This window comes from Tribolium castaneum, chromosome 4 (assembly GCF_031307605.1).
Source record: "Tribolium castaneum strain GA2 chromosome 4, icTriCast1.1, whole genome shotgun sequence".
Lineage (NCBI taxonomy): Eukaryota > Metazoa > Arthropoda > Insecta > Coleoptera > Tenebrionidae > Tribolium > Tribolium castaneum.
In genome coordinates, this window is record NC_087397.1 from 22182752 (window position 1) to 22204575 (window position 21824).

Below are 21824 nucleotides of genomic sequence, written 5' to 3' on the forward strand. Positions count from 1 at the left end.
ATTTATTTAAACAATTCATAACTCAAAAACTAAAAGTTGTTAAGCAAAACGGTTTATTACAGTAAATTCTGCGGCTTATTTCAATATTTTTACAACACTAGCTTACTCGAAAACTTACTTAAAAGCTTGGTTTAAGTTGAAAAATAGTGGATGCGCCCAGTTATTTGTTAAAAAAATTATTACTCAAAAATAAAAAGCCGTAGAGCAAAACTGTTTATTCCATTGAATTCTACCTTTACGTATCATACCACCACTTTTGCAACCCTAGCAAAAACTAAAAGCTGGCTTAGTCATTTTGCGTATCATAACTATAACTTAGTCGCGAAAGTATTTAAAAGCTTAGTTTCTATTATGCATTGGTGGATGCGCCGAGTTTTTTGTTAAAAAAATCATGATTAGAAAGCGTAAGACACAAAGTTGAAATTTTAATTTTCGACAATTTTTTGTTTTTCAGTACTTTAATTTCTAAGTGTTGCCCTCACACATTTTTTAGGTTTCACAATTTCTCAATTAGTTTCATAGTTTACCAATATTTCATATTCGTTTCCCAAATTTTTCTGTTTTTTGTAGTTTCATTATCTTATGATTTCAGTTTTTTAATTTTTTAAATTCTTACAAATCCATAGTTTTTTGATGTCTCACTTTTTTAGTCACTTAGTTTCACAAATTTTCAATCGCACTGTTTTTTTAGTTTTTTGTGTTTTAACTTTTTGATTTATAATTTTTTTAGCTTTTAACTCTCTTGATTTTTTATTTAGAATGTTTAGTTTTTTACCAGTTTTATTGTTTTTCCGCTTTATCGGTTTTTCAGCCACTTTAAAATTTCAATTTTACTAAGTTTTAGTTTTTTGTGTTTCAGCTTTTTATTTTATTGGCGTTAAAGTTACTTATTTAATTTGAATTAATTATTTTTCTCCTTCTCAGTTGGGAATACTAGTTGTATATATATTTAGTTATTATTTGAGAATGAACTGTATTTTATTTAATTCTGCTGATTCACGAGCCCCTGCAAGAGCACAGCATTATTTTAGTCAAGCTATTTTGAAAAATGACTTACTTTCTAACTTTGAAGTCTTAGTAAATTTGAAGTAATAGGTCTGTCACTTGTTGAAGCATTTGAGCTCGTGTATAAAGTGTAAACTTTTATGAAGAAGTTGTGGAAAAGTTAGTTAGTGACAAATTAAGACAAAAACTGTACACAAAAATTTTTTATATAAAAATCTACTGAAAATAAGTATGTTAAATGTTGAATAAAAAAATAATGGTAAAACTGGGGTGCCTGATTTTAGTGCTAGGTATTTTCATATAGTGGGTTTATTTTCTAGGTGGAGATAAATTTTTACGAAAAAAATTATTTTTATCTACCAATTTTTAATTTGAATTTTCTGGAATATTATGTGCCAATAAAATAATTTAAAACAGAAAAATCGACCCCTTTTGAATCATTTTCCCCAAAATCTTACAGTCAAAATAAAATACCAAGTCTATTAGACACACACATAAAGGTAGAAACTTGGCCTGGAACTTAAAACTTTATCCTAAACTTTGGTTGTTTAATTAATTTGCATCCTTAAACGTTCGTTCTAGCAATTTGCTGTCGTTATCGTTGTATTTTTGCTTGCACTATTAAATCAGTAAACTGAGTAATTCAAATTAAAAAGCTACGCTTGAAAGATTTCCTAAACGAGAATCGAGGAATTAAAAACGTTTCTTTGTAATTAAGAGTTTAAGATGATTAGAGACTGGAACGTGTAATTTCTCCAAGTACCTTGAGTATCGTTTGAGAAATAATTTGCTTGGATGTTATAAGGCAACAATAATGCAAATCGGCACTCGAGACGTTCCAATCCCCACATAATTAAAGCTGCTATCGGTTCGATTTTATTTGCAGGATCAAGGAGCGGAGGTCGTAGCACATCTCCTTATAGATCTTCCTCAAGAGGCGCAGTCAATGCGGCTTACAGCGGGAATTCTGGATTCTCGGAGAGTGGATCCAGACGTGCCAGCAGCTCTGTTAGCCAGGTATAAAAACTTGAAGCATTTTGCGAGCTTGAATGCTTTTTTCTATTTATCGTCTTCTGAGTGATATTGTAGAAATGTTTATGTTTGTTTCTAATCCGAGGGGTCATCCACTGCTTAAAATACTTGTACAGTCACGATCATAAAGAATGTCACCCCTATAAACTCGGCCGACTGAACTCAAATCGCAGCAATACATTTATTTAAAACATTTCTTCCGAGGTTTCATCTATTCGGAAGCATAGTTTCGTGTTTTTACTCTTGTAACATCGATATTTTAATTGTGTGGATTAATAATAGTTATTTATTTACCGAGTTTGAGTGTAAATCGACGTTTTATTTCACGAGTGGTTTATCATCTACGAGGTGAAATAAATGAACCGATTTACATGAAAACGATTTGAATACAACATTTTATTCTTGAGAAGTGCCAAACAGTTGTCAAAACTTTTTTACATTTTTTAAATTTTGACAGTGTTGAAGAATAAAAGTCGGTTTATAGAAACCGTTGTTAAAATTTAATTCGTTGTTAAAAGTTAACAACACGAATTGACCAATCACATTTGCTCAGTTTGATCATGTGATTAGTTAATCACGCATTTAATTGTGAATTAAATTAATGGCGCTTCTATAAAACTGTTCTTAATGTAATTAATTTACTCAAAATGATCAAAACTATATTACGTAAATTATATGAGGAGTTGGCTTTTTAAGTAAAATAAAGTTTTACTTTTCTAATGCAATAATAATAATTAGTTTTTTAAGATTTCCGACTAAACGTAATTATTTGTTTCCCATTAAGACGGTCGATTTACTGAAAACGTTAAAGTAATCAGAAATTAAAATTTGAATGTAATTAAATGTTGTGTAGAATTTTCAGGTAATTTAATAGTAACACAAACAAAGACAACGTTTTAATCGCAAATTAAATTTAATAAAAAACAAACCGAAAATTGGATTATTCAGCAGATTTAGATTAAAGGTCTAAGAAATTTGGAGCTGATTATTGAAGCGTTGCCAACATTTTAAAAAAATATAAAAAAATTGATTTGGAGTATTTAGAAAATTTTCACATTTTGAATTTAAAAGATTACACTCTACAGGAAGGTCAAATAAAACATTAAATATAAGATTTTTAGAAATATGAAATCAAAGATGAAATTTCTAAGAAAGAAAAATAATGATAAGTAAAAGTTGAAGACAATAAAGAGACAACAGAAAGTGAAAGTGTAAGCGCAACATTAAATAAAAGCTTTTCGTCTTTTGATAACGTACACGAAACCACTGAGAAGCAATAATGATTAAAAATAGAGGGTGCTATTTAAAATTTTTAATTAAAAGTGGCTTGCAATTGGGAAATTGAACCTAAAATACGTATAACTAACAGTGCTTTTGAACTTAATCATGCGATCCTAATAGACCTATTTTTGTTTGAAAATATTCAAGGTATCTTAAAAACTAATCATATACAATAATCAGTATTGTTACTAAAGTACTATATGTTTTTCTCTATGTATGTTAGAGTTTCTTTAAAATTATTTTACAGTTTTGTATTGCAACTAAAATTAATAACTTATATTTTATTAAAAACACGTAGATTACTATTATGTCTAATTTTTCTTGGTTAACTACCCATTTTTTAATCAAATCTTAACTGAGTGATAAGCTGCGATATTTTTTTGACACTTAAAGTGAAATGAACTTGTTTTCATAAGTAACTAATTAAATTTTCTTGAAATTGTGTGTTTAGAATATAGTACAATTTTTAATGATTAATGATTTAATGAAATTCTTGTCTTTATTTACAAATGCTTCTTTAAAATTATTTTGTAGATTCTACTTAAAATTCTTTTACGAACACTTTTTTATTGTTTCTGTATTCTCAAATTCACATTACGTTTCTGCTCTGTGTTTTTTTAATTTACTGATACATTTGTTTTTTCAGATTATTGCTTGACATTGTTTCTAAGATATATTCTTTTCTATAATTTTCTAAAGCCTCTTCTAAATCTAAAATCTGGATTCTTCTTTAGATTATTTTATAGATACATTTATAATTTTTTTTCTAGATTTTTTTCTACATTTTATTTTTTTTGAGATTCCATTAAGTCTTTCTAAAATTCTTTTTTAATTTCGTTTAGATTTATTGTTCCAGAATAATTTTTAACATTATTTTTGTACCCTACCCCGAATTTTATTTTTTTTTCTAATTCTTTAATAGATATGAAATCAGCACTTTTTTTTGATTATGAAAATCCAATTTTACATTTTTTCACAAATTCTTAGATAGTATGCGTCTTTTGAGAAAAAAATTCTGATCAGAATTTTTTAGATCATTTTTTAGAATAAGTGTTGTACCCTTCTCTAAATTTTTTAAGTTTGTTGTTTGATGCCTGTAGATCCCTAAAGCCGTTTCTGAAACCTGATTTTTTTATACTCTACTCCAGATTTTTATTTTTATTTTTTCTTATTTTTTAATATATTTGAAATCGGTACTCTTTCTTTGATTATAAACATCCATATTTAGATTCTTACACAAGTGTTTTTTCTATATTTTTTTTCTACAACCACTTAGTCCTCTTTTAAATCATACTATGTCTCTTAAAAAATTGTTTTGTTTAGAATGAGATGTTTTTATCTTTTTTGGAATTGTTCCTAAATTCTTCTCTAGATTTTTCTTAAAATTTTTCTCTAATGCCAGTTTCAAGTCGCTTGTAGATCTGACACCTGGTCGTTTAAAAATTCACCACTTGCTTCTTTGCAATAATAACGAGATACGTATACAAACTTTAGTCAAGATTCTTTTATAGTTTTGTTAAGATTATTTTCAGATTATTCTTTAGCATTGTTGCTCTACTCTTTTCTAGCTTCTTTTCTAAATAAATATTTTATAAACACTTTCTCTACATTCTTCAAGTTTTTTTTTAAATTTTGTAATGATATCATTCTTTCAAGAAAATAGGGTTTTTTAAGTTTTTAGTTTTTATGAATACAGAAAACACAAAGAAACGAAAAAAGAATGCTTTATTTTGATCAATGTTGTAAAAAAAATGAGAGATGGATCAGAGTGGTACTTTGATCGTTGCATTTGCAGAATCACATGCATAGAGATAAACATAAAATATTTAATTGCAAACGCTCGTTTCTGTGCGATTAGTTTTTCAGATACGGTAAAAATAAACTTTTAGCCGATGCATGCTGTATTTACTCAATTTCAAAAGTTATTGAGATTGGCCAATTTTGAAATGAGAACACTGTATAAAAAGTAAAAAGTGAAAAATTTTAGTTTAAAATTTATTTTTGTTTTTTGTTTTTCACCACAGAAAAAATTAAGTTAACTGATGTTTACCTTTGCATTGTTTTAGTACAATGTGTTTTTAAATGATTTTCATCTAGTCGTCTGTGAATTTCCCATGTAAAATCAGAAATGCCGCTTTGTAGAACTAATGACAGGCATTTATACACCGAATATTAACATTCCCTAATTCGGAAATATGCTTTGAAAATTAAAGTGTTTTCTTGCACAGTTGCATTTAGTTGCATTTTAACGAAATTTTTAAAATTAATTAATTGAGAATTTGTGAATTTTACAAATGACTGTTTTGACACTAATTAACAAAGAATTCAATTGAATAGAGCGGCACATTTTTTTACATGTGAACCAATTTCAAAGTTAACTAGGTGAAAATGAAAATCATTTAAAACCACATTGCACAAATTCCTTTGTGGTAGTCAGTAGTTACTAAGTTATTCAACACTTAAACTTTAGAATATATTTTTGCTTTTTATTTTGACTTTTTGCGGTAAGCAATATGGCAACACTACTTGTACTATAGTGGAAGACCCTTTGCTTCTAGTCAAAGATTAATTTAATATTTTTCGTAACGAAAATGCAGTTTTTAATTTAACTCGGTGGAACGTAGCCTGTATAAAAAATCCATTTATCGACAGGAGCTACCGAGTGTGAAGCTATAAATTATTCAGGACGAGTAACCGTGGGTGGAAATATTTAAAAATACGCACAAGGATGACATAAGGGTTTATTTTTGGCGCTAAATTTTGTATGAAATGAAAATTCGATTCGCGAACGAACACGTTACCAACACTGACTTCACTCAAATATTCTATGTGTACAAGTGATTTCAGTTGAAACAAATTTTTAACTTGGAAAGCCGATAACTGACTTTGTTGAAGTTTCGCACGAATATATTCTTATCAAATACTACATTTGAGACGTAGAAAGGAGGTTAAAACTGATTTTATATTCAATCTTGCTTTTTACGTTTTCAATATTTTTCGATAAAAGTACCTATACAAATCCAAGTTCTACTAAAATATGCTAAAATGATGACCTTTATTTTTTTTTATCAAGATACGATTAGTTCCTAAGTAATCAGTTATGAGAAGACCGATTTTGTTTAACGAGCTTAATATTTGCCAAAACGAGTGAGCGCTGGCGCAGCAAATTATGTGAGTTAAACAATAATGGGCTTTTCATAAGGCGTATTACGTACAAAATTTTTTCTAATTCCGTCGTGGAATGAAAATTTATTCCTGTTTGACCGTTAACGTGTTACGTAATGACTTTAATTACATTACTAGTTACGTAATGACAGAGTAGTGACAGCATATTACGTCTAAATTAATTGTAAAATATGACGTTTGGTAACGGGATAACGAAAAAAACTAACCTAGATTTTTAATTTACAGTGGAGACATCTTTAAACAGGAAGTGGGAGATGTAAAGATGTAAATATCGACAATCGATACATTACAATTATCGATAAACATCGATATTTATCAAAATATCGATATGGATATCAAAATATTATAGAACTAATAACAGATCGATGTATTATATTGATGTATTAATATTTATCGATTAATGATAGTACCTAATAAATGTTACTGTTAAATTTTAAAAAGTTGAAATGCAAAAATACTTGTTACTTAATTGTCTGCATTATACGGACAGATCATAAAGTTTTGAACCTATAGTTATGTACCTAATGTTTGTTGTTTTGCAAAAAATGCTCGAATGTGTCGATTTTTTATTTTAAATCGCCGTCTTTAGACATAAAATTTTTGTTGGTGACGTCATTTGTTTATGAATTATGATGTCACAATCAATTTTTTGGGTTGGCAACCCTTAAAATGAGGACAAGTTAATAATAATTGTTATCATAGAAATTACAAAATAACTTGTGCTAAAACGCTTTTATCTGAATTTTTCAGAATATTAATAAATATTGATAACTATCGATATTTATCGGTATTCGGTATATCGATATAACGATATCTTCAAACATTTTGATAATGATATCGAAGAACGATATGTCGTTATTTTTGTATACTAAACACTAATTAGAAAAAACATCGAAAATAATTCGGTTCTGCGACTTTTCAAAACTCTTTTCCAGTCTCGTGCGGAATTATTCCAGATTATTATTTAGTCCAGTATTTGTACTTTATTGTAGATTTTTTAAGATACTTGTCTAATACTTTTGTAAAACCGTTTCTAGATCTAAAATTTCAAATTTTCTTTTGATTGTTTTTAAATCCTTTTCTTAAATTTTAATAAAGTTTTCTTCAAATGCTTCTTTAAAATCATTTTATTTATAAACGCTTCTTTATTTTTTCTACATTTTCACTCTTTGTGTTTTTTAAAAAATTCTATAGTTTTGTTTAGAATTTGTCTAGATTATTCTCTCGCATTGCACTCTTCTTTAGATTTTTCTTAAGATTTTTCTTTGATAATTTTCTAAATCTTTTTCTTGATCTGAAATTTGGATTCTTCTTTACATTACATTATAAATGTATCTTAAAAAATTCGTTATAATTTATAGATATTATTGTTTCGTATTCAAAATTTTTTCTTAAGACTTTTTCCACATTTTTCAAATTTCCTTTTAGATTACATTCTAGGTCTTTTCAAAATTCAAAATACATTCCAGTGTCTTTTTGTAATTATTTTCTAAATTCTATTAAAAGGTCTTACAGACACTTCTTTTTTATTTTTGTTTATTTCAAAAATTCTCTTTTGATTCTATTGTTTTTTTTTATTTTCTACCGTTTCGTTTGGAGTTGTTCCAGATTTTTTTAGCATTATTTTTGTACTCTACTTCAGATTTTCCTTAAAAATTTTTCTGTTAATTCTTCTATAGATTTTGTGAATATAAAAAGCCATCTGTTTTGGGGTGTTAGCAAAAATTCGAAAAGAAAAAACTCGGAAATGGGTGCCTTACCTATTGCTGTTTGCCTCGTAGGCGAAAGTGTCCGTTTGGTTCTTTGAGTCGCAAAATACCGAAACTTTTCGTCCGATTTTGTACAACACGTGTGTGTTCACGACTTGATTGTTTCACCCCAAAATATTTATTCAAAAAATATTTTTTATTGGTGACATTTTAAGCCTTTTTTTTGATATCTGACACTATTTTGAATATCTGACACTATCTACACACTATTTTGAAACACGTTTCCCATAGCAACGTGTTGTCATTATTTTAAAACACGCTTCCCATAGCAACGTGTTTTAACTAAATTAAAATATTCCAACAAAAAAAAAATTGGATAACACTTGTGTTTTCGCACTCGTATTATTAATAACTATAATACTACTCTAAAAACAATAATTTTATGGAGGAAGGCAACATTATCTTTAGAGATTCTTTTACAAATCCTTCTCAGTCTTTTACTTTTTTCTTATTATTTTTTAGACTCTATTCAAAATTTTATAAAAACTTTTTCAAAATTTCTTCTAGTCTCCAAATACTCTTTTTGACTTTATTGGGTATCTTTAAAAAAACACAGTTTTTTTAAGTTTTATTAAATTATTCCGGATTATTCTGTAGAATTGTTTCTGCACGTACCTCACTCTAGATTTTTCTTAAGATTTTTCTGTGGTTTTAAAGTTGTTTTTTAAATCTGAAATTTGGATTGCTTTATAAATCTATTCTTAGATTCTTTTATAATTTTTTTTTCTAGATTTTTCTTAAGAATGTTTTGTAGACTGTACTAAATAACTGTTTTATACTCGCAAATTCTTCATCTACATTCTCAATTTTTTTTTAATTTTGTAATGGTGTAGCTCTTTCAAAAAAATTGTTGTTTTTATATATCCAAACACCACAAAGAAAATGAAAGAAAGTGTTTCATTTTGATCAATGTTGTTAAAAAAAGGAATAAAGGGAGAAAGTTAATAAAACTGCTAATACAGGAAAAGAATATCTGAATGAGACAAAAATTTTGAAGTATGTGAAGTTAAGTCTCTTGCCAAATGTCTTCGGTAAACAAAACTCTCTATTTATCAGAAGCCATAAACATTTGTATAAAGCAAGTTGGGTTATAGAAACCTAACTTCCTTACTCTTCCACTGAAACTGAAAATAATTGATACTAGTAGATGTTCAAATTTACATTGACTTTATCATTTATAAGTCACTGAAGTCAAATTTAATCATTAAAATTTATTAAGAAAGCCGAAAAATTCACCTGACAATAGAGTTTTCAATGAAAGATTTAAAGAATGTTGCCATATTTCATACCGTGTTATTTTCATCCCTGTTAATATAATTATTGATAGCTGCCAGTTTTAAAGTTATTTACTATTTATTTTATTTATTCGATATTTATTCGATACAAAAAATAACTACGATTTTTGAGAATTTTTATTTAAATTAGAAAGAAGTTTCTTTTTATTTTGTGATGTGCATAAAACTTGGTGCACCTGTAGCACTTACAAAATACAGTGTTAGTTAGGGAATGGGTTAGCAATATTTCGTATGTGAATTTTTCATGATTATACGAGTTAAAAACCCTTATATCATTTTTCCAAAAAGTGCGTACTTTCTTCAGAAATTTTTATTAACCCACCTGTTGAGAGCCACTGTGTGACTGTGTGGTAGTTTATTAGTCGTTAATTTTTTCACTAAATGAAATAGAGATATAAAATGGAGCGTTCTGATTTTAAAAATAGTGCGCAACATGTTCATTTGTGTGGGTGGTCCGAATTTCGGTCCTGACAAAAAAATTTTTTTTCTAAAATTTAATAACAAAACAATGATTGAAATAGAAGAATAACGTAGTGAACCAAGAAGTTAATTTACATCTGCTGTTTTGTCAATAACATTAAAATTTACGCTAATTTTTATAACTCTAGTTCAGCGGTTCTCAAAATGTGGGACTTTAATTTCAAAACGATTTTTTAGTTAATCGATTTGTTTTGCCATTCTCTAACCACCTTTAAATTTTTGCTAAACCATTCCCTAACACACTGTACATCTTGCGACAAAATAAAACAAAAATGACACGTTTTTCACCACTTTTAAATTTTGATGTACTTTGTATTTCAAAACTATAGACAAATTTTTGAATTTTTTAAATATCCAGAAATTTTTGCGTTAATGACATTAATATTGATCGGGACATTGTATCTGGAATATCTCTCTAGGTAATAGTAATTAATTCAAAACTAAAACTTTAATTTTTTTCGTGCGAAAAGTTGGTCTGGTAACGTAACCGAAATCACTTGTAAAGATTATCTCCCCTTAGTAACAACTAATCTCTGTCTCAACAACTATCTCTTCTCTATCTGAAAGCTTGGCTGCTTCTGCTTTGGCTTCTAGTGTTATTAGGTGAAGTGGAGGCGGCGGATGACTGTGTCTAACCCCTCACTGACAGGTGGGCCTGCCGCAGGTGTCCGGGGACGAGCAGCGCCGCCTTTGCTCCTCCGACCAGAAATACGGGGGCGGCGAACAGGGACTGGGGCTCGGTATCTCACTCACTACTTATGGATCGGTGGCCTATCAATTGAAAGACGCCAATTTAGAAGCGTCTGGAACATGCGATTTTGTCTGCAAAGCATTGAGCATCGTCAATAAAACAGGTATGTCCAAGCGTTTTATATAATATGTGGTGGCAAAGAAATATTTTAGTCGCAAAGTTGGATTTTATGAAAGAATAGTTTGGATTCTTTTACTTCTTTTCTTTTAGTGTTGACATCTGTGACAGCTCTGCTTTCAAATTAGAAATTGATATAAATTGCTCCCGGAAACTAAGGGTATTTCCTTCCCTTTTGGTTGGCTGTGTGCCAGCTTGAGACACTGTGGTAAATTATTCCGTCAATACAGACTTTTGATTGAAAGTAAATTTCATTTCAGTAATTTCCTTTATCCACTTATTATAGATTTAGTCCTTAGATCGAGGAAAGGTCACTATATTATGTGTACAAATATAAATATTACTAATTAGTACCCAGTAAGCACACAGAGGTGGATCTAAAGTTTTTCTAATGTTACAACGGTTCATAAAGCGTTACACCTGCGTTGAAATTTACAGCGGTGTTATTTGGTTGTATGATTACATTTTCTTATAACGTTTATGTTAGGAAATTTACAAATCACCTTTTTTTATCTGTTTTTAACGTTTAAATTTCGTCGAACTTCAACGTTATTTATAATCATACTTGCTAGCGTTTGTTTTAAACGTATAATTAATTGAACAGAAAACGCAGAATACTGGACGTTACGTCTATAGCACCCCACATTAAAATTATTGTGAGTTCTAGTAATGACAGTCATCTGAAAATTTCTCTACAACCATAATCTCTTAGGTTCTGCTCAATGTAGATATTTTTCAACATGGCGACACTTTCGGTTTTACCAGAAGTCGCTATCAACTTTCTTATTTTAAAGAAAGCTTTATTTTTTAATGCGTTTTTGAAAAACCAGAGTTATTTTAAGGTAGTTTTCATAAGCCTTTCTTATACCTAAATTATTCGTTTCCAAAATATTTTTTACATTTTTTTTTGAATTTACACTTTTCAGTTCAAAAGTCGATACCTCTGCCATTTTTAACAATTTGATTTTTTTTTCAGCTTAATTAAAAAAGGAAGACTAGACCTTTCCTGTGGTGTTTTCAAATTTCTTAAAAAGAATAACAAATTCTAAATTTTCAAAGTTAATTTTGCAGAACTTTAAGCATAACCCATAACTCCATTCAAATGAAATGTCACACGTTTTATTTCAATAAAACGTAGAGAATTTAATTCTGCATCGATCTGCATTAACATTTCCTATACTTATGTTTAATAGTTTTCAAGTTACAATAACTTTTTGTTGGGATTGAGGTATTCATCAAAGGTTGCCAACGAAATGAGAAAAAAAATGTGAGAAATTAAAGTTTTTCAAACCATCATTCAATGAATTTATTTTGTTATTTTGAACAGGGTTTATCGTTTAAGTTTAATCAGAAATATTTGTATGACAAAGTATGTAAAAATAGCTGTGGTTAGTAAGAAATTTCCTACAATGACAAAAAAACAACATAACTTGAAAATTATCACAGATAGGTATAGAGAATACGAATACAGATCGATGCAGAAAAAAAATCTCCTCCATCTAATAAAATAAAAATTGGGACATCCTGTTTAAAAAAATTAAGTTATGAGTACTTAAAGTTGTCTAAACTTAACCTTAAAATTTTTGGGTTTATTAATTCTTTTCTAATTTTGAACACACTACAAAACAGATATAGACTTTCTTTTTTATTTCTATAAATATGATTTCGAAATTTTTAAAACTAAGAAAGTTACAGATTTTTTAAGTGACGGGTGAAAGTTGATAGCGACTTTTGGTTAACCGGTTAAAAATATTTTTATTGAACAGAACTTAACGAGTTATGGCTGAGTACTAACTTTTAAATGAATATCTTTATTAGAACCTTCAATACTTCTAATGTGGAGTAGCTTGTGTTACTGTTTTCATGAACAATTATTCAGTCACAATCTTTCTGTTATTTTTAAGTAGTAGATCTTGCACCTCTAACATATTTTTATTTTTTTACTTATGTTATTGGTGCTTGGTAGATGTTTAAATTAACGTCATCACTTTAGCTACTATTATTTTAAATCATTTTGAAAATAAAACTTGAAAGAAATGTTCTGTCCGTAATCAATAATCATGGAATGGATGAATGGCAATTGCAATTAAAGAAAAATCGTTATGATCAATAATAATAATTAATAAGTAAAATGCCAAATAAGTGAAAATGAAACATTTTTTTACGGCAATACATAAATCCATATTTTGAAAAAATTAAAACAGTAGGTACCTAAAAATCGAAACAAAAACCAAAAATTTTAAAAGTTTTGATTTTTTCGATTATAGTTTGGATTTTTTCTCGGAAAAATTGACTTCCATAATTTACTTAAAAAAACTGATTCATAAACAGTATTAGCCAAGTATAATTTGATATTGAATTAGAAATTATTTTTACAACATAATCTTTTAACCAAAAAATCAAACTGTCGGTACTAAGGTGCCAACTAAAAAAATCCAATTTTGCCTTGAAACCTAAAAGGAATTTCGAGGTAAATAATTATTCCGCAAAAATAATCAAATTTTTAATGGACTTGATAAAATTTCTATTTTATTTTAAACAGGACGATTCATTTTTTTAAATACAACATTTTGACATTACCTCAAAATTTATGTCGTTATTTGTTTTTCAATAATGACGTAATTTTTTTAACAATAGACATTTACAATGTTAACAATAGTGTAGTAGAGAATTGCTTACATGTAAAGGAAATATAGTAAAAAAAATAATTTTATAAAAGTTATTGATAAATAATGAATTTTAAATAAATGATATGTGGCAACATTGTATAATAGTCGTGATCGTTGTAGAATTTGATCAACAATAAAAATAAATTAATCTTGAAACGGTTTCCTAGGAAATAATTTCCAATGTTGGCAAATCTACTAATTGTGATTTTTTTGATAAATTTTAATTTTTCTAAATTCAAAAAACTGCTAGGAAAGTTGGTTAGTAAATTTAAAAATAATTATTCATCGTTTTGTTAGGAAACAATTATTTAGTGTGAAACACAAAAACAATAGAAAATACTGAAAACTGAAGGAGTTAACAAAATAAGTTTGTAGCTCCACATTTTGCTAAATATTTCTTTAGAAATTTTTTCAAGATTTTTTCCGTAATCTACATTGCTTCTCAACAACGTACCACTGAGTTGGTGCGCCAGTTTTTGAGCGCCCTGTATTTAAAAAAATAGTCTCATAAGACTACTCATTTTTTCAAAAAACTCATGGTTAACGCCACTCGTTTTTGAAATTGAATTTGTGCTTCAAGGACTTATAAAACGAGTTTTTTGTACTATTTTTTTGTATTTTGACCCCTTTATGCCGTTTTTAAACAAAAATAAATAAAATAAAACGCTCAGTATGTGGAAAGTGGAAACATATTTAATGGAAAGATAAATAAATTTAAATCTCAGTTAAAACATAACAACGTCAATTAGTAGTAGTTAAAACGTCAACGTCAATTAGTACGCACTACCTTAGCAACTAACTGAGAGACGAAATTTAACTGAAGTTTAATCGTATCAGAAATCGGGCTTTAAAATTTTTGTTTTATCCAAATTTTGTCAAAAAACCAGAGTATGGATGATAATGGAGGTAATCTTGCATGAACACCTCCTGAAATTTGTGAAATTAGCAAAAATACGGTCACGAATTTGCTTCTAGCCAACCTGAAAAACTATGACATCGCACTTGATGACGTTGCGTGCTTTAAGATGCCTATTAAAGTATCAAAATGGCGGCAAATTACAAAAAAACAATTAAAAATATCGGCGCCATCCAAAAAATAATAATTTTAATTTATAAAAATAAAATCGATTATTCTGTAATAAACTGTTAAAATAAATGGGGTTGTTAAATGTTATTGCTATAGCCATAACCAATAAAAATTCCAGATTTGGGATTTTAACGTGTGTTAAATATTAACAGCTCTCTAAAAAAGTTATTGAGTAGAAATTTTGTCGATTTGATATCAGCTAGTTCCACCTAAAATGAAATATAAGAACATTATACAAAAAAAACATTCCAAACTTAGATGCACACATTTTTTCTTATTGGTAACAATTTGTAAGTTTACATAACCAAGGCAGATACTTAAAACAATTTAAAATAATTTGTAACAAATTGCAATAAAAAACTACACTTTTGTAATAATAAATATTGATCCCAAAATCATTGCTCTGTATGAGTACATTATTCTGTGAATATATTTGCATGTTATGTTCTTCTGGATGATCTATTTGGCTGAATCAAATACTATTTATATTCGACGATCTGAAAAAGCTCCATAACTTGTTTATTATTAAAGATACTGACTTTTCCTTTTTTAGATTATTGTGGTATATATACAAGGTGTTCCAATATAAAAAAAACACTAAAGTTATGTTTTTTCAAATACAACACCCTTTATTTTATTACATTTTTGGACGTAGCCTTTAATACTGATGTTTTTAATCTCGATTTGTATTGGTTGATTCTGCTTAATTTTTGAAGTAATTTGATTTTTTGGCATAACCACATTTTATTTGAAAATTTATTACAAGTGGGACACCAAAAAGGTTCAAGCTTAAATCTATTCCAATTGTTTAGCGTATTAGCGTATTAAAAGTTGAATAACTTGATGGAACACCTTATTTTTTGTTCTTGCTCAAATATTGTTATGTTGTCTTTCTAAAAATATCAAGTTTAAAATGTTTAAAGTTAATAACTAAAAAGATATTTTACTTTAAATGTTAATTTCAGCAACAATGCACCCTTTTTATGAGCATTGTTGTTACCATAGTGAATGATATCATAACCATAGCGACTCTACCACAGACCAGTTGTTGGAGTTTATACGGGAATTTAATAATTCGCGATTAATTAAAATTTTAGTTATATCTCTGTAATTAATAACAAATAATGCCTATAGCCCAGTCAAATAAGATAAAAATTCCTAGAGAATGGGATTTTTTTAGAACGCGTCTTTTACACTTGAGTAGACATACAGTGTGGAATTTTTAACTGGAATAAAATTCATAACTTGGATATAGGCAATTTGTGTAAAAATTCAAGAAATGGAGGGCTTTATAGGTTGAAATTAGGCAAACCACACCAGAAATGTTGCAAAATGTTAGAAATTTATGCTACTATAGTTATATTATTTCCCAGGAGAGGGACAGTGCCCACTTTGAACAATTGTTGCATTAAATAATGTTTAACTTAAATAATTTGGTTTTATTTTTTTATTACGTAGGCTCTGAAAACATTCATAAAAAAAATAGTGCGTTGTAATGCTTGCAAAAAGGGCTTTTACACGAGGTGTCATTTGACATGCCATTACATTAAAAAAAAAGTTAGAGGTGGCTGTGCATTTATGACAACAGATAAACAAAAACCCTATGCACCTAATAGTAGGCAAGGAAAGATAAAAATTGACCTGTTTCGGGAATTTTCACCAAAATCGTCTTAATCAAAGTTATGAATTTTATTCCAGTTAAAAATTCCACGCTGTATATCAAAATCCCCGAGGTTGGGTGGCGAGCTCGAGGAGGGGGAGGGGGTTGACATTTCTTGTTTTTACGCTTATATCTCGGGAACGATCACTCCTGTGAATTTTTATCATCTCACCAAAACTAAGGCTAAAAAAATTTCCTACAAAACTGTTGTTTTCTCGTAGGACTAACCGTAAGCGAGCTACTAGCTTCTGAAGTTTGGAGTCTACATAACTTCTCTTATGCAAAATTTTCTGCTGAATTTAAATCCGAATTTAGTTTCTCGATTTGAAGTTGCCTTCATCATGAAAAAGACGTTTTTGTAAACATTCCTTAAATGCTTTTAATGTTTTTAGAGAGAAAATTTGAAGGTCTTTTAGATGCAAAAATAAAAAATTGGATGTTCCATTTAAAAATTTTAATCTTCTTGATAACAGTAAGCTAATAAAAATAATACATATTTGAAGTTTGAACTTTCTTCTTTAAAGTGATGAAAGTTCAACTTTTTTGAGATTCTTAGTTTTTATGTAGTGAGAAGCAGTTGCCCACGGCTTCGCACGCAAAAAACAATGCATAACTTAGTATAATAATTTTTAATAAAAAGTATAAACACATCATTTTATTGTAAATTTTCAAATCGTCACCCAATGCGAACTCGAGTTAATTTTGCTTTTTTTCATAATTCAAACAAACTCATTCTCTGTTTAACCTTCTTGTGGATGTAATTTTCAAAACTTTTGAAGCTCATTTCCTTTCTTTTTAACCATTAGTCCATATGCCAATTTTCTTGGATATAACTTGGACTTTTGCGTTTAACTCCATTGGGGGTGGAGTTTCTAAAATGCTGAAATATACGTCTCTTCCTTTTTAACCGACTGTCTAAGATATTAATTGATACGTGTAACTTCAACAATAATTTTTTTTATATGTATAACTTTAACAATGATGGATTTTTTTTGTTTAACCGCCTTGGAGTGAAATTTTTAACAAACCTGAATCACGCGTTTTTATTTTTAGACGAGCGCTTAAATACCAATTTTCTTGGCTAAAACTTCAAAAATGACAGATTTTTATATTCAACCTTCTTGGGGGTGAAACCAAATTCCAGAAACACGTCTTTTTTTATTTTTAATCGAAAGATCAAATACCATTTTTTATGAACATAGCTTCAAAATAAAAACGATTTTTTATGTTAAATCTTCTTTGGGGATGACATCTCTAAAAATAATAAAATACTGTTTCTTTATTTTTCACCGAATGTGCAAATACCAATTTTTGTAGATATCAGTTAAAAATTACGGATCTTGATATTTTACTCTTTTGGGGGTGGAATTTGAAAAAATCATGAAACACGTGTTTTTTTATTTTTTACCAAACACCAATTTTCATAAAGTTCAAAAATGACGTATTGTTATATTTAACTCCCTTAAGGGTAAAAATTCCAAATGTTCTTAAACACAAGTTTTTCATCTTTAACCGAACGCTCAAGTACCAATTGCATGGATACAAATTAAAAATTACGGATTTTTATACAAATTCCAACCCCTGTTCAACCCCCTTGGGGTTCGTATACCCAATGAAAACAGGGTTTCTTTACTTTTTACTGAAAGCCCAAATACCAACTTTAATTAATGTAAATTCAAAAGTTACGGGTTTTTCTACAAATTTTATTACGCCACTTAACCCTCTTAGGACGTAATTTTCCAAAAAAAAACACGTTTTTTTTAACCGAAAGCCTAAATATTGATTTTCAAAAATATAACTTTAAAAATGACGGATTCTTATTTAAATTTTAACACTCCATTTAACCTCTTTATCCTGAAACACGTCGTTCTTCTTTTTTAACCGAAAGCCCAAATACTAATTTTCAAGAATGTTACTTTAAAAATAAGAGATTTTTATTCAAATTTTAACACCCCATTTAACCCCGTTAGGGGGTGATTTTCTAAAAATCCTTTTTTAGTACATGCCTACATTATAATACCTATTGTGAAAATTTCAGGTTTCTATACTTAGCCGTTTAGGCTGTGCCTTGATAGGTCAGGTCAGGTCAGTCAGTCAGGACAAGCAATTTTATATACATAGATTTTTAAAAAGGTTGTTTTTGTCAAAAACAAATCAAGTTATTTCAAAAACAAAGCAAAATCGATCAATAACATTTTAACATCTATGTAAAAAGCTACATCCAAAAATGCAAAAGAATATAGGTTGTCTCATTTAAAAAAAACGTAAGTTTGTGTTGTAGCTAATTTTAAAAACATCCTATATGCTTGAAAATAATTTTATGTGAGTCAGGGGGTTAATATGTACGGCCTTCGTAAAAAAAAGATTGATTTTCTAACATTTAAAGATCAATAATAGACTTTTTCACATCGTTGGGACAGCCTGTTAAAAGTTAGTTTGTTTACCCAAGAGTAAATACAAGGACAAAAATTATTTGGCAAATAACTCAATAATAATATACAGGGGGCTTAAAAACTGGCGCACCACCTCAGTGGTACGGTGATGGGAAGCATGTATAGATTACGGGAAAAATCTTGAAAAAATTCTTAAAGTCGTATTTTACAAAAAACCGCAGCTACAAACTTATGTCGTTAACTTCTTCGCTTTTCATTATTTTTTAATGTTTTTATGTATCACACCAAGGAATCGTTTCCTAACAAAACCATAAATAATTATGTTTAAATTTACTAGCAGACTTTACCAATTTTCTGAATATTAAAAAAATTAAATTTATCAAAAAATCAGAATTTGCAGATGTGGCAACGCTGGGAATTATTTCCTAGGAAACCATTTCAAAAATAATTTATTTTTATTGTTGATCAAATTCTATTGAGATCACGACTGTTAGACAGCGTTGCCACATATTATTTATTTAAAATTCGTTATTTATCAATATATTTAATACAAAAATTTCTTTTACTATTTCTACCTTTATATGTAATCAATTCTCTACCACACAGCATTGAGTTGATGCGCCGGTTTTTGAGCACTCGGTATTAATAATAATCAAATTTAAGAAAATCTATAAAAATATAAAAAATAAATACATAAATACCTACAAACACCTTATAGTTACACATTTTCAAGAGTGACTTTTTCCTCGGCTAGGAGTACTTGCACAATCTCAAATTACATGTCACTTCTAATAATCCAACTTTGCTTTAATTAATGTGAGTTTCTCATATTTGATCAAATGGGTAAATTATCAGAAATGGCTGCATTTGAAGATAAAACTAATTGAGTTAATGGTTGAATTAATTACACAAGTGTTTGCCGTTAGCTACTTTTGCTCTCAAAAACTCGATGCCGACTGATTATTAATTTAAAGGCTATTACCTCCAGTAATAGCATTGGCTCAAGTTAGTTTTACCCTTATGTAATCATCTTGACTAATTCATTGTCAAGAAAAGCACTAGTCGTATGCCAGCCTTCATTAATATTTAGATTGGAAATTATTTTATTAAACACAAAAATATAATTGGTAGCAAGTTTTAATCAATACACTCTGTGCTCCATTCGCCACTTTCTTGAAACCAAGCTCAGACACGCATCCGAGTTAATGAAACGAAACCTTGTAATTCTCCCTTTTTTTTTCAGTGGTTGTTACGATCGTTCTGGTGTGCTTATCCACTCTACCTCTACTAATGCTTATCATGGGTGAGTAGCTTGCATGCCAAACTGCGTGCAGCATGCAAGCCCCACATCTTTCCCGGATTAAAGACATGACCATTAAGAACGCGATTTAAAAATTCCAGGCACCTAACGTTTATTGTTTTATATCGCAAAAGGTCACTCACAGCGCACCAACAACGTTGCTTTTCGTATTCTTAACAACTTCTAAATTGTTTGGAGAGATCCAAGTCCCAGGATAATGTGAGGAGGGTCATCGTAAGCCCTCGAGCATAGCTCAAAGAGTCGGAGGTTAAACGTCATAAATAATACATACGTTAGAAGGTTTTTCTTTTTGGTTTTTAGTTTAAATTTATTTGTTTGTTTTGCTCTTGACAGACAGGCAAAGGAAATAGCTTTTCCTTTAGGTTAATTTCAAAGTCATTTGTGGTGTCTTGAAAATCTTAAAACAGTACGATATTCGAAATGTGATGGTGATATATGAAGCAATTTGCTAATAAGATATACTTCTTTACATTCGCAGTAAAATTCCACTTTAAGTAATTGCATAAACTTTCTTGTATTTACTTACACATAAATTGGATTAATTCACAAACAAGGTTGGCAACAAATTGTTTCATCTTTCAATTTATTAATAATTGTTCCATAACTCTATTTTTTAAAACCTGATAAAAACTTTAACCAGTAAATGAAAAATAAATTTTTAGGACACAATTTTTAAACAGTTTCAAAGTTTTACTCTGGTTCTTGGGTATTAGGACCGGAAAATATATTTTTGATAGCTGTTTCTTTCAATAGAATTCAACAGAACGTTTCGAGAGGTGTGAGTAAAAACACTATCTCAAGATTTATTGCTCGTGAGATAACAGGAATTAACAACCACTTCACTTGGCTAATTTAAACTTTCTGCTAACTGATAGCTGTTTTGATTTCAATATGGAATATCCTAGAACAAGATCATTTACATAAAGTAAGGCATGATACGTATACTAGTTATGCTGTCACTTATTCTTAGTTTATTTCAGTAGGAATTAATAATGTTGATTCAAGTGTCGTCGTCTTATTATTAGCCAATATGAAAGAGTTAATTTACTAAAATTTCAATATCGTATCTTAATTTTTTTCTACGAGTAGTATGAATTTTGGCTATAAATTGTAGTTTTGGTACTTTTTTATTAGATAATGTGTCTCGTCGTAACAAGTGTCATTTAACAAATACATACAGAGTGTTGCGTCTAAAACCCACATTAAAAGTATTGGTAGTTCCAATAATGATAGTCATCTAAAAATTTGATTACAACCATAATCTCTTAGGTTCTGTTCAATGAAAATATTTTCAAGATGGATGGCGACATAGCTCAGTATAGTTTTTAATGCGTTTTTGGATTACTAGAGTTATTTAGAGGTAGTTTTTATAGTTTTTTTTTTAATTTACACCTTCCAGTTCAAAAATCGATAACTGAAATGTTTAAAAATTTAAAAATATTCTTTAGCTTAATTGAAAGAAGAAACCTAGATCTTTTCTTTGATGTTCTTCAAATGTCTAAAAAAGAATAACAAACCTAAAATATTTAAAGTTAAGTTTGCAGAACTTTAAGCACCCATAACTAATTTTTTCAAATAAAATGCCACAAGTTTTATTTCATTCAATTGTAGAAGCCAAGGAAATGAGAGAAAAAATGTGAGAAATTAAAGTTTTTTAAAGCAATATTCAATGGATTTATTTTGTTTTCACAGGACGGACAACACAATTTTGAATAGAATTTGTCGTTTTTTTAATCAGAAATATTTTTATGTCAAATTATGCAAAAATAATCGTAGCT

General features: G+C 28.7%; 1 protein-coding gene across 7 annotated transcripts in view; it reads left to right on the forward strand.

The window, feature by feature from the left end:
- LOC103314073 (uncharacterized) overlaps positions 1–21824 on the forward strand; it is a 195757-nt gene that overhangs the window by 157882 nt on the left and 16051 nt on the right. For 6 of the 7 annotated variants that reach the window (XR_010333764.1, XR_010333765.1, XM_015981844.2 and 3 more), the window contains 3 exons: positions 1892–2022; positions 10698–10902; positions 19969–20028. Coding sequence is in view for 5 of the 7 variants with exons in the window: in XM_015981844.2 (XP_015837330.1) it covers positions 1892–2022; positions 10698–10902; positions 19969–20028 (396 nt within the window). In the remaining 2 variants the exon portion in view is untranslated. The remainder of the gene's footprint in view (positions 1–1891; positions 2023–10697; positions 10903–19968; positions 20029–21824) is intronic. The other variant, XM_064356273.1, reaches the window with a different exon arrangement.